Source organism: Anolis sagrei, chromosome 3 (assembly GCF_037176765.1).
Source record: "Anolis sagrei isolate rAnoSag1 chromosome 3, rAnoSag1.mat, whole genome shotgun sequence".
NCBI lineage: Eukaryota > Metazoa > Chordata > Lepidosauria > Squamata > Dactyloidae > Anolis > Anolis sagrei.
The window spans coordinates 253586437-253599544 of NC_090023.1; the positions used below are offsets into that span (position 1 = coordinate 253586437).

At 41.1% G+C, this 13108-nt stretch overlaps 1 protein-coding gene across 1 annotated transcript in view; it reads right to left on the minus strand.

Moving 5' to 3' along the window:
- The window catches only part of SPATA16 (spermatogenesis associated 16), a 177538-nt gene that overhangs the window by 34340 nt on the left and 130090 nt on the right, over positions 1–13108 (minus strand). The window contains exon 8 of the mRNA XM_060766767.2: positions 4029–4193. Within this exon, the coding sequence (XP_060622750.2) occupies positions 4029–4193 (165 nt within the window). The remainder of the gene's footprint in view (positions 1–4028; positions 4194–13108) is intronic.

The following is a 13108-nucleotide window of genomic DNA, read 5'->3' on the forward strand; positions in this document are numbered from 1 at the left end:
ATGCAGTTGCCCTTTCGGCTGCAAACCAGAATTCAACTTTTGGAAAGTGGGGAGGAGATACCTTCCAACTTTTCACAGATAGCTTGGAATCATAGAATAATACAGTTGGAAGAGACCTCATGGGCCATCCAGTCCAACCCCCACCAAGAAGCAGGAAAATCACATTCAAAGCACCCCCGACAGATGGCAATCCAGCATCTGTTTAAAAGCCTCCAAAGAAGGAGCCTCCACCACACTCCAGGGCAGAGAGTTCCACTGCTGAATGGCTCTCACAGTCAGGAAGTTCTTCCTAAAGTTCAGATGGAATCTCCTTTCCTTTAGTTTGAAGCCATTGTTTCACATCTTAATCTCCGGCACAGCAGAAAAGAAGCTTGCTCCTTCCTCCGTATGACTTCACATATTTATACATGGCTTTTATGTCTACTCTCAGCTTTCTCTTTTGAAGGCTAAACATGCCCAGCTCTTTAAGCTGCCCCTCGTAGGGCTTAATTCTCCAGACCCTTGATCATTTTAGTCACCCTCCTCTGGACACATTCCAGCTTGTCAATATCCCCCTTCAATTGTGGTGACCAGAATTGGACACAGTATTCTAGATGTGGTCTGAATTCTAGATGTGGGCATGAATTCCCTGGATCTAGACAGTATACTCCCATTTATGCAGGCCAAAATCCCACTGGCTTTTTTTAGCTGCCGAATGACATTGTTGGCTCATGTTTAACTTGTTGTCCACGAGGACTTAAAGATCTTTTTCACATGTACTGCTCTCAAGCCAGGCATTCCCCATTCTTTATCTTTGCATTTCATTTTTTTCTGCCTAAGTGGAATATCTTACATTTGTCACTGTTGAACACTTGACCACACATTGATTTTGCTTTGCCACGCATGTCCATTAGGACACTAGGAAAGGATTAAAAACCCTCTAATTCCCTTATTTTTTCTAATTAAAATTCTATCTACTCACCTACCAAACTATTATCTGCCCTGAAGGCAAAAATGTACTCACTATGGTACAATTTATAAAAGTTGGTTTTTTGATTACACATTCTAGAATTTCAAAATCAACATGACCGCTGGGCTTCTAGTAGTCAAAAAAACATTTTTCAAGCTTTGTGTATGGGGACACATAATTCCTGTTCCTAGGAAGTACATTAGCTTCAAATTGGGGAAAATTGGCGCAAAGCAATGGGTGAACTTATACCTCCTCTAGTCCTGCTGTTCTTAACAATCTAATTCAATCCTCCATTTGTGGCAACAACTAGCTTTTTAAAAATCCCCAAACTAGAGAGGATGCTGAGCACGGATGTCCCCCTGCATCACATCTATCTATCTAAAGAAAGATGAGTATATTCATCACTGAATATTCAGAATGGGCTTCTGAAGCTGCAGCATTTGATAAAGAAAGATTGAAAACAACACAAAACACTCCAGAGGTTTGCTGTTATTCTACCCTTGAGAAGGTCACCATGATTTCCTGAAGGTGAAATTTGCAGCTGGGAGAGCTAGTTTTTAAGTAATGTTTTCACAGCATGAGTTTAAGCTGTGATGTATGGCTTGGGCCGCCACTTCATCCCAGAGGAAAAATACCAGCCACTGCTCATTTGCATACAATAATTAATTTAAAGGCATGCAGATTTAAAAGAGGCCTGTAGCCTCTGTTTCAAACAGAGTTTTGGGTGGCATGTTGTGTGGGGAGAATGACCAGTGGTTTCAGTGGGAATCTTTCAGGAACCCTTTGCATTGCAGATTTCTTTGAGGCTCCTGAGGTCACTGTAACAAACAAGAATGCTCTTCTTTGGGGTAACCAACCTTACAAAACCATCTGCTTGTTTGAAGGCCTCTTGTGTGGAGATTTATGCTTACAGTAAATGCTCAGCAAGCTGTTGCCAGGAGACTCCACAGAGCTAAAAGAAATCTATGGAATAGCAGTTCAAAAATGTTTTCTTGTTGCCCTCCAACCACCAGAACCCATGGCCTTTGGCCAAGTTGACTTCCTTGGAGCTGAAACCCAATTACTACTCGATGGGTGGTGGCTCCCATGTCACCGAAACACTGAATTGCTCTTGTATTTTGATCCAAACTTATTCAAGCTGCTGAACATTATCCCTTCCCTCTACAAAAGATTGTGGACTTTGGATAGCTTCTTTAAGGATTGGCTTCAAACTACAGGAAAGCAGATTCCACCTGAACATTAGGAAGAACTTTCTAACTATGAGAGCTGTTCAGCACTGGAACTTTCTGCTCCAGAGTGTGGTGGAGGCTCCTTCTTTGGAGGCTTTTAAACAGAGGCTGGATGGCCATCTGTCGGGGGTGCTTTAAATGCAATTTCCCTGCTTCTTGGCAGGGGGTTAGACTGGATAGCCCACAAGTTCTCTTCTAACTCTATGATTCTATGATTTTATGACTAAATCCCAAAGTGGATACACTGTTCTACTGATATGGAAGTCACCACACAGCAAGTAAGTGGCAAAAAACCCCCAACCCACCAGTCTATTCTAGCCTCATTCTCCCCAAAGTCCTGTTTCATCTGGTGAAGCTCTAGCTCCTGGTGTGAAGGAAGATGCACCATATGCAACTTGTTTTCAAACTGAGAAGACAAGAACTGTGTGAGGAAATCATGCTGTTATCTGATCAGAGATAACACATTTCTCTTCTCTCAGTGGCCATTCCCTAAATTGGAAGGAAGTTAGGATGGGGCAACTCCCTCTGTTGCTTCCAGTTAGCAATGGAAAAGAAAACCATGCATATCTTATCCAGTTGGGTGGTGAGGGGCAATGTTTCTGTGAATCTGCAACAATTTTTATTCTGAGCTTTCAAGGAACCATCCAAGACACTGATCAGACTCAGTACCTCAGATTTGCTTTAAAGTTCAGACTACAACCCAAAGCATATTCACTGCACCACAGGCATAGATGCTTTCTCCACTGGTGAGGGACTAAGGAAGGGACTTATATCCAGGCAGAATGAGGTAAAGAACTCTGCACTTGGATAAACTGGTAAGGAGAGGGACGGTTCGTTGTTCTCAGGATAGTAGAGATTAAAGCAGTGGTTCTCAACCAGGTGTTTTGGCCTACAGCTCCCAGAAATCCCAGCCAGTGTGCCAGTTGTTAAGATTTGTGGCGGTCAAAGGCCAAAACATCTAAGGACCCACAGGTTGAGAACCACTGGATTGAAGAGTGGGTCCATCCATTATGCTATTGTCTGGCTTACTGGGTTTTTCCTCCCAATAAAGCCATTGGAATGAATATAATTCCTTGACCCTGTTTTCAAAGTCTGTTTGCTGTGCTTCTGCTAGACTTGTATCATGGGGCAATCTTAATTGGCCTTATAGTTTTGAATAGGGTTGCTGGGCAATCAGTTTTATTATCCTGAACTGATTATGTCTGTTCATAACCAGTAATTAGATCTGAAAAGCTAATAAATATCAGGCATGGCCTAGCTTTCTCTTGAATGTCTGTGTTCTGCCTCGGATTTTGTTCCCCAGTCCTAGAGAATGGATTTCCCATGAAAATGTGACAACCCTAGTTTTCATGCATTTGGAAGCTTAAGGGAGCAATGCATCCTAAAAATAGTCTGGGAAATTATGAAGTTTTGAAGGAGAAACAGCATTAAGTCAGTGCTTTGTTGAGTGTGCTTTCTGGCCACACTCACCAAGTCACAGGAATAAACCAGAAATTAGAGTACTAGGATAAAGTCATAGTGCAGATTTGTTGCTATTATGTGCTTCCAAATGTGCCTTTATGCTATAGAATGCGAACAGCACTGTGCACAATGTGCATGGTTTATTATGCATTTTTAAAAAGAGTCACAGTGATGGTAGGCCTCTGATGGGTGTTCACTTTAATTATAATCCTGCATTTTGACACTTCTGCATCCATGCTGGCCATTTGCTCTGCCAAAATGATGTGTTTATGTTTTCAAAGCTTCCAATACTTGCGGGAGAAGGGAGGGATGCCTGGGGAAAGTGAAAATACGTAATATTCTCCTTGACCACCAAAGCCAAAACAAGGATAGCATCCGTGATTGCTTACCAGTTCAGCATCCTGCTGGCTGATGTCCTGGAGGTAGGGGATGGTGGCAAGCTCCGCCATGGCTTGATTGATCACTTGGGACTGCTCCTTGACACGCTGCAAGCGGCCAAGCAGGCTGGCATGCTGCAGCTTCTCTATCATGCCAGAACATGCACAGAAAGTCTCCTGAGCTCATAATGAAAAGCAGATGGGTTAGATGAGAGCTGTTGGACAGGGTCCAATACTCTTCTAGAAAGTTTACATTGTATCTTCTCATCACATATTTGCCCTTCCATGATCAGATTTGCATCTTGTTTCAGCATCACATTAACACATTTAATGCCACATAAATGAGTCTTGGCAAGACTTGGCTTCCAGCTTTCATTCCTGATTTCCATTAACCACTATTTCATATGATCTCTAAACCCTAAACCATGGTGAATGCACAGCTAGGAAAATTATATTTTATAGAAGGAATTTACTCCCTTGTTCATTACTCTCTTGAAAAGTAGTCAATAGTAGCTGAAATTGTTAAGTCACCTTCTGTCTTCAGGTATATCTACACTTTAGAATTAATGCAGTTAATTCTAGATTCTAGAATTCTAATTCTGGAGACTAGGACACAGAGCAATGGCTTCAAACTACAGGAAAGGAGATTGCACCTGAACATTAGGAAGAACTTTCTGACTGTGGAACTCTCTACCCCAAATTGTGGTGGACGCTCCTTCTATGGAGGCTTTTAAACAGAGGTTGGATTGCCATCTGTTGGGGATGCTTTGAACATGATTGTCCTGCTTCTTGGCAGAGGGTTGTTCTGGATGGCCCACGAGGTCTCTTCAAACTCTATGATTCTATGATGTTATCAGGGCTCAATAGATGCTTTTGAACTGTGGTGCTGGAGGAAAGTTCTGAGAGTGCCTTGGACTGCGAGAAGATCCAACCAGTCCATCCTCCAGGAAATAAAGCCCGACTGCTCATTGGAGGGAAGGATACTAGAGACAAAGTTGAAGAACTTTGGCAACATCATGAGGAGACCGCAAAGCCTAGAGAAGACAATTATGCTGGGGAAAGTGGAAGGCAAAAGGAAGAGGGGCCGACCAAGGGCAAGATGGATGGATGGCATCCTTGAAGTGACTGGACTGACCTTGAAGGAGCTGGGGGTGGTGACAGCTTACAGGGAGCTCTGGTGTGGGCTGGTCCATGAGGTCACGAAGAGTCGGAGACGACTGAACGAATGAAAAACAACATCAGGGCTCAATGCTGTGGAATTGTGGTAGCTGTAGTTTTCCAAAGTCTTTTGCCTTCTCTGTCATAGAGTGCTGGTGCCTCATCAAATTACAACTCTTGTGATCCTATAGCATTGAGCCATGGTTATTAAAGTGGTGTCAAACTGTATCAATTCTACAGTATAGATGCACCCTTGCATGTTATTAAATGCAGCTAACAATGCAGTGAAACAATATAGTGAAGTCTTACTATTGATAAAGAAATTGTATAAAACCTAACAAATTTGAGTCAATATTTCTTTGTACAGTTAACTTTTGAAAATAGCTGGGAAATAATTTGATATACTAGTAACATAATTTTGCCCTTACTTGTATTGCTTTTGCAAAGTAATATTGTTCATTTCTGGTTACCCCTGAGTGACAGCTAACATGGGATAACTTATAAGTTCCATATTCCAGGTTAATATTAACTACTAACTTAATCCAACCATGCTCAGTCTGATATGAAATGAATGAGATAGTAAATAAAAGTCTTCTTGCGAACATAGATTCACTGAGAAAACACATCATCCAATTCAATACCCTTGCCTTGCTGGGTCTATGTGTAATGAAAGGAAAGGAAAGAATAAGATGGGTTTTTTAAACATAAAACATTTTTAATTGCAAAACTAGTGGATTGACTACATTTTTGATTTGTCCATTTTCTGCATAAACATAAAGATGTGACGGGTTACCGAATTTGGAACATGTGACCTATAAGTGCCCAGGAGAAAAGCAATTGCTTTCTTAATTTCAAACTGCACACTTGCAAAAATTTTCCCTGCACTTTATTGATAGTAAATGCAAGGCGTATTGGAAATTGAAGTCATTAGTACTCGAATGCCATGATGGTCAGAATGAGTGGTATTCCAATAGCAAACAATCACAGCTCAGCTTTTATTTCTTTTACTGCTGAAGTGAATTGACAGCTGCACCGTGTTTTGTTGTTATTTCTTCTACTGCTGACGTAAAATGAAAGCTGCTCTGTGATAGGTTGTTGTCTCTTGTACTGCTGTGGTAGAAGGAAAGCTGTGCAATGATTGGTTGCTAGAGCTCAGTTTTCATTTCTTATACTGCTGAGGTAACATGAAAGCTAGGCTATGAGCGGTTGTTTTGGGAATCACAGATTCCACTATGTCTATTCCTGGACTGCTAGTTTTACACTAAATACATAATGCAACATTATGTCAAAATTTCATTTTACTATAAAAACGTGTGTGTCAAAATGTCAAGTCAATCTACTGACTACTTTCCAAGTTTTGTGAGTACAAACAAACACAGGCTGAGATTTTAGATATAAAGATGATAAACTTGAAAACATGATCTTTATCACCCATGGTGTGTAGCCATCTTGTTCAAAGTTGACATTATCCAGATGATATAAGAAGCCAGAGGTAGTGACAAAAAGAAAGTAGGTGTCTGTTTGAGGTTTGTATAGGTTCATTCACATTACACAAGACTCTGGTTGTGCTAGATCTCTGTAATAGGTTGTCATAGATGACAGCCTTTGTCCACATGTTTGAAACCACCTCTCTAGTGTGGCACCAGCAAGTACAATACTTGTATTAAATATATGAATGTGAACTGTGAAGAGGTGAGAAGAATGTGATTCCCTTCCCCCTTCTGCTAGTCAGAATTTTACATAATCCTTTTTCTTTAGGGAAAAAAAGCATTGGATAGTTCACTGAAATGTTAGGTTTGAGAGGGGGGAAAGCCTGTAATACACAAATCTCTACAGGCTTTTCACTGTCAATGTGAATCCAGAATATTTAAGCAAAATCACAAGACACTGACATATGGCAGGATTTGAACTCGATCTTGCAAACAAACAGGGATGGTGCCCTCATCTGCTCCGAGAACAGCAATGGAAGGTAGTGGCTTCCTTCTGGTATAAGCTTGTTTACACATTCAGCAAACCTCCTTGGGCAATCCCTCTTTTGTCTGCAGTTGAAAGAGGGTCAGAACCTCTTGGCAGGTGCAAAAATCTGGATTCACATCCTTCATGCCAGAATAAACAACCAGGCAAGCAGCAATGGCGGGTTTTGCCTCAGGTGGGTTTTTACCTCACTGTGACTCATAAGTGAACCAAGAATGTCAGCAAGCAGGTGGGGTGCCAACACCTATTATTATTTGCTTTTGTTGACTAAGAATGACCTTGCAATGTCCAGGTTGTCGGACATAATAGGGGAAAGCAAGGAAAGGAACAGGCATAGCTCAAACACAGAACACGATAATTTTAAATCAGCATCATTATCATCATTATCCCCTTTATTTATGTCTCTGCAAATAAATATGTATGGATTTCCCCTCAAGATTGGGAGTCAACACAGTTTTTGAATTAAAGTGATTACAATATAGTTAAAACAATACAAAAAGTCAACACTAAAAGAGATTTGCACTACTAACAATATCAGTACAGTGATGATTAAAAGAAGCTAAAAACATCACTTAAAGCAACACTCCCCAAACTCCGGTCTTCCAGGTGCTTTGGATTCCAGTTACATAGCACCAGTTCCCTGATCACTGGCCAAGGCAGCTGGAAGTTGAAATCAAAACCATCTGGAGGACTAAATCTTGGGAAATACTGGTTGAAAGACATAAAGCACTCTTCTCTTTTAGTTTTAAAAGCCTATTGCAATTAAATAATGTTTGCCTTCTGGCAGGAGTACAGTCAGGAGGAACTGTTCTGGTCTACCAAAAAGGCTCTTCCTTACAACTATGCCATGATTGTGTGGAAGTGGTAGGGCTGAGAGAAGAACCTATCTTCTGGATCATATGGGCAGATTCTGTCTGTCAGATTGCCTGGTAGGTAAAGGTAAGGGTTTTCCCCTGGCATTAAGTCCAGTTGTGTTCGATTCTGGAGATTGATGCTCATCTCCATTTCTAAGCCGAAGACCCGACGTTGTCTGTAGACACAGATGCAGGTGAAACGTCAGGAGAGAATGCTTCTAGAACATGGCTGGACAGCCTGAAAAACCTACAACAACCCAGTGATTCTAGTCATGAAAGCCTTCAACAGAGGACTTGAAGGCAAAAATATACAGTTAGGCAGACAGACAGACAGAGCACTGAACAGGAGGAAGATATTCAAATAATTCCATAGCTAACAAAATGAGTTATAAGCATGAAAGAATTACAAGGTACAGGTTGTGTGAGTACATAACCCCTTCTCTTCTGTGGCTTTGATTTTAGGTGGTGGTAGAAATATGGACTGTTTAGCCGAGTATGGGTGGCAATGTTTGAATGTGTCTATCTATGCCAGAAACGTCTTACATGTAGTAAATGGGCACATCAGGTAGAAAATGGTACTCAACCTTTCTCTTTGCTGGGCTTATTTACTAAACACAGGGAGTTTTCTCCTCCCTTTGTCCTGCCCTCTAACACAATGGCACTAGCAAATCCAAATTGAGTGCCTGTTCTGGCTAACACTCAATAGACATGGCAATTTTCTATAAGACTAACAGTGGGCCAGCTACAGCTGGAAGAAATAAACTACATCCTAATTCTCATCTTTTAAAAGGGAAGGGGAGATTGCAGCAGGTTGAACGCTGTCAGGGGTTGTGTTTCAGTGGCAACGAAAAATGCAGAAAGAGAGTGTAAATAACTGCTTCTGGCAGCAATAAGAGCCCACCGGGATATGGCACGCATGATGAGAATTACCTGAGCTACAGTGGAGTTCAAGAGGCGACTAAGCTGCAGTAAAGAAAATAATAAAGTGGCCAAGGATGAAGCCGAAACCACCTCATCCTGATACAGTGAAGGTTAAGTAAATAGCAAGCTTAAATAGAGGCTTTAGGCCGACAGAATTGGATGATTTAGCAGAGGAAATAGCTGAATGCCTGACAAATGGGAATGGGGACGAGGAAACAAACCTGGCATGAGGTTTGGGGAAATGGGCTTTTTAATAGGAAGGAAATGAACTGATGCAAGATTTGTCAGAGGGTCCAACAATGAACTCCTGTTTCCTCTCAATTGTGTGAAAGCAAAAATGAAAGAAATACTACAAGCTGATAGGGACAGTGCTTTTTGTAAGGAAGAAATTTTATAGGCAAAGCAAAGCAAGTTTTTAGTCCATCCTTGGATGTCTTTTGCACCATCTAGTTATAGTACTCGGATACCACTTTAACTGGTATGGCTCCATCCATTGGAATCCTTGGATTTGCAGTTTGGTGATGCACTGGAGCAGTGAACTTTAAAGACCTAAAACTTCAAACCCCAGGGTTCAAAAGTGTGAAAACAAGGTAGTTAAGATAAGGTAAAGGCTTCCCTTTAATGTTAAGTCTAGTCGTGTCCAACTCTGGAGGGTGGTGCTCATCTCCATTTCTAAACCAAAGAGCCGGCATTGTCCATAGATGCCTCCAAGGGCATTGAACTGGCATGACTGCATGGGGTGCTGTTAACTGCCCACCGAAGCAGTACCTATTGATCTACTCACATTTGCATGTTTTCAAACTGCTAGGTTGGCAGAAGCTGGGGCTAAAGTGGGAGCTCACCCTGATCCCTGGATCTGAACTGCCAACTTTTTGGTCAGCAAGTTAAGCAGCTCAGCGGTTTCACCCACTGCGCCAAGGTAGTTAAAGTGGTATCTAAATGTGGCCATTGGGTAATGTGTAAGAGACTTGTTTAAATCCAGTGCATAAACCTAAGGTCCATTCACACCATAGGATAGTAGAATATTGCCATGATTAGTCATGACAGATAAACCTCAATTGATTTCAGTGGGCCTAAGTATGACTAAGTCCTAATCCAATTTGACATGTTTGATGGAACACCATTAAGTTACTTTAAATATTTATGTCCCACCTTTCAGTGTGTTACTTTAATGAAAGGGAATGGCATGATAGCAACCAATCCACGTGAAATTATCTGAACATAATAATCATGCAGGTCCCGTGGACTTTCTATTCAATATAAAGCCCCAGTTGTACTACAGGATGTTTGAGTCTGCTTGTACCCGATGGAGAGTAAGAGTTCAAATGAACCTTGTTACGATCTGGAAAATCCTGTGGATACAACCAGATCTTGGAATATTATTAATAAGTAGTTCAAGTTAATAGCAAAAAAGAAGTAGTTCATGGCAATAATAGTTACAATGTACTTCTTCATGTTTTAAAAGGACCTAAATAGTTCCTTTTTAGTGACTAAAGACATCTCAATACTGTGGTATGAAACACTTCCCTTCATCCACGCAATAGTCCCATAAATTCCTAGGCAAAGGTACAGATTTTCCCCTAACATTAAGTCCAGTTGTGTCCAACTCTGGGGGTGCTCATCTCCATTTCTAAGCCAAATAGCTGGCATTGTCCATAGATACCTCCATGGTAATGTGGCCAGCATGACTTCATGGAGTGCCATTACCTTCCTGCGGGAGCGGTACCTATTGATCTACTCACATTTGCATGTTTTAGAACTGCTAGATTGGCATAAGCTGGGGCTAACAGTGGGACCTCATGCCGCTCCCCGGATTTGAACCTGTGACCTTTTGGTCAACAAGTTCAGCAGCTCAGCTGTTTAACCCACTGCACCACAGGGGACTCCCCATAAATTCCTAGAGTGCAACAATGCAAGCTAGCCCCATTGTATCATTCTTCCTTCACCATCTAGCAAGACCACCACTTCATAATTTTAGAAGTCAGTAGAAGTTACAGTTACATCATAAAATGGAGATATTTCTTATTAAATTAATCCTCTAATTTAAAACAGTAATAACGTTGTTATTTGAAAAATGAAATTGACTGCAAACAAATAGCTATTTGTAGCTAGTTATTTTCAAGATATGCAACAAGTTGTATTTAAAAAACAACCATTTTTGTGGGGCTTTTCTATTACAGAAATTATTTTCATTTAAGGCAACTTGCCTTATTTAAAGCCCAATTCATAAAGCAGGTCACCCAAAACACCAGGTTTCAAAAAGCTAGTGTTGTGGGCTATTCATTCAAATTTTTGGCGGAGCTGGCTTGCAGATCTGAACTATTGAAGAGCTCGCTTGCTTGCTTCCTTCTCCCCATCTCATCCTGAGGTACTTCTATCACTGTTTTTCAACAGAAAACTATCCAAAGTCTTTCAGATAGTGCAGAAAATAATTGCCTCTTTTCAACTGAAGTATGTTTCCCCCCATAAACCATCCTCTCCTGAAACCCAAGATAAATTCAAAGAGCTAATAGCAGGTAACATGAAAGAAAGTGTTCTATAAAGCACATTCTTCCATGGAATGGGTATTAAGGCTGATAAATAATAGCTGCAAATATAATTCAAACAAAAATTGGACTACTCTCACAGCAAACAGAAGTGTCCAATTCCATCAGTGTCTAGACAGGAATGAAGAGCACTTCTTGTCCTATAGCACCAGCCCTAAATTACTATATAATCCATTTTGGGTGAGTCAAGGGCTGATCACTATGTAAAAAGATGTTTACAAGAAAGGACAGGGATTCTCACCCTGTCAGTGTGCTTTTCTGTCCTTTGCTGTGTAGATTATATTGACAGATGTTCTTGGTAAATTGCAGAAAGAAAATCTGTACCCTCTAGAAGTTTTATTCCACAACTCCCAAAAAACCCTTTCAACACTTTATTAGTTTGACAGATGGTCTTTCTAAACCTTGTGAAGGTAATCCAATGCCCTTGCAGGGTTTTGGACTACAAGCCCCCAAAACTCCATGTCCAGCATTGGTCAGTGGCCAGGGTTTATGGAAATCAGGCCCAAACATCTGGAGATTGTTAAATGACACATCCGTGTTCTGGACTGATGCCTCTAGATAGGAAAAATTAAATTAAAAAATATAGGATGGGACACCTGGCTGGAAAACAGTACATGTAAAAGAGATCTGGAGGTCTTAGTAGACCGCAAGCTAAAGATAAATCAACAATGTGAGGTTTAAAAAGCCAGTGTAATTCTGGCTTGCATCAATAGCAGTATAGTATTCAGTCTGGTGGAAGTATTGGTGCCACTCTATTCTGCTTTGGTGAGATCTCACATGGAAAAATTGTCCACGAACACCACAATTCAAGTATATTGCCAAACTGGAATATGTTCAAAGAGGAGTGACCAAGATGATCAACAATCTAAGCCTTATCAGGAAGGACTTAGGGAGCTGGATATTTATTTTTATCTTGGAGAAGAGATGACTGAAAGGCAACATGATAGCTATCTTTAAATATTTGAAGGAATGTCATGTAGAAGAGGGAGTAAGCTTGTTCTTTGCAGCAGCAGAGATTAGAACATAAAGCAATGGATTCAAATGACAAGAAAAGAGATTCCACTGGTTTTTTTTGTTTTTGTTTTGCTGTTAAGAGCTATTTGATGGGAAAGGGCTGCTTTAGAGGTTGACGGGCTCTCTTTCTTTGGAGGTCTCTAAACAGAAGTTGTTGTTGTTTATTCATTCAGTTGCTTCCAATGCTTCATGACCTCATGCACTAGCCCATGCAAGAGCTCCCTTTTGGCCATCACCACCCCCAGCTCCTTCAAGGTCAAGCCAGTCTCTTCAAGGATAACATTCACACATCTTGCCCTTGGTTGGCCCTTTTTCCTTCCATTTTCCCCCGGCATTATTATCTTCTCCAAGCTTTCCTGTCTTCTCCTTATGTGGCAAAAGTACTTCATCTTTGCCTCTAATATCCTTCCCTCCAGTGAGTAGTTGGGCATTATTTCCTGGAGGATGGACTGGTTTGATCTTCTTGTGGTCCAAGGCACTCTCAGAATGTTCCTCCACAGTTCAAAAGCGCCTGTCATCCTTTGCTCAGCCTTCCTTATGGTACAGTTCTCACATCCATAGGTTACTTCGGGGAATACCATTGCTTTAACTATGCAGATCTTCATTGCCAGTGTGATATCTCTAC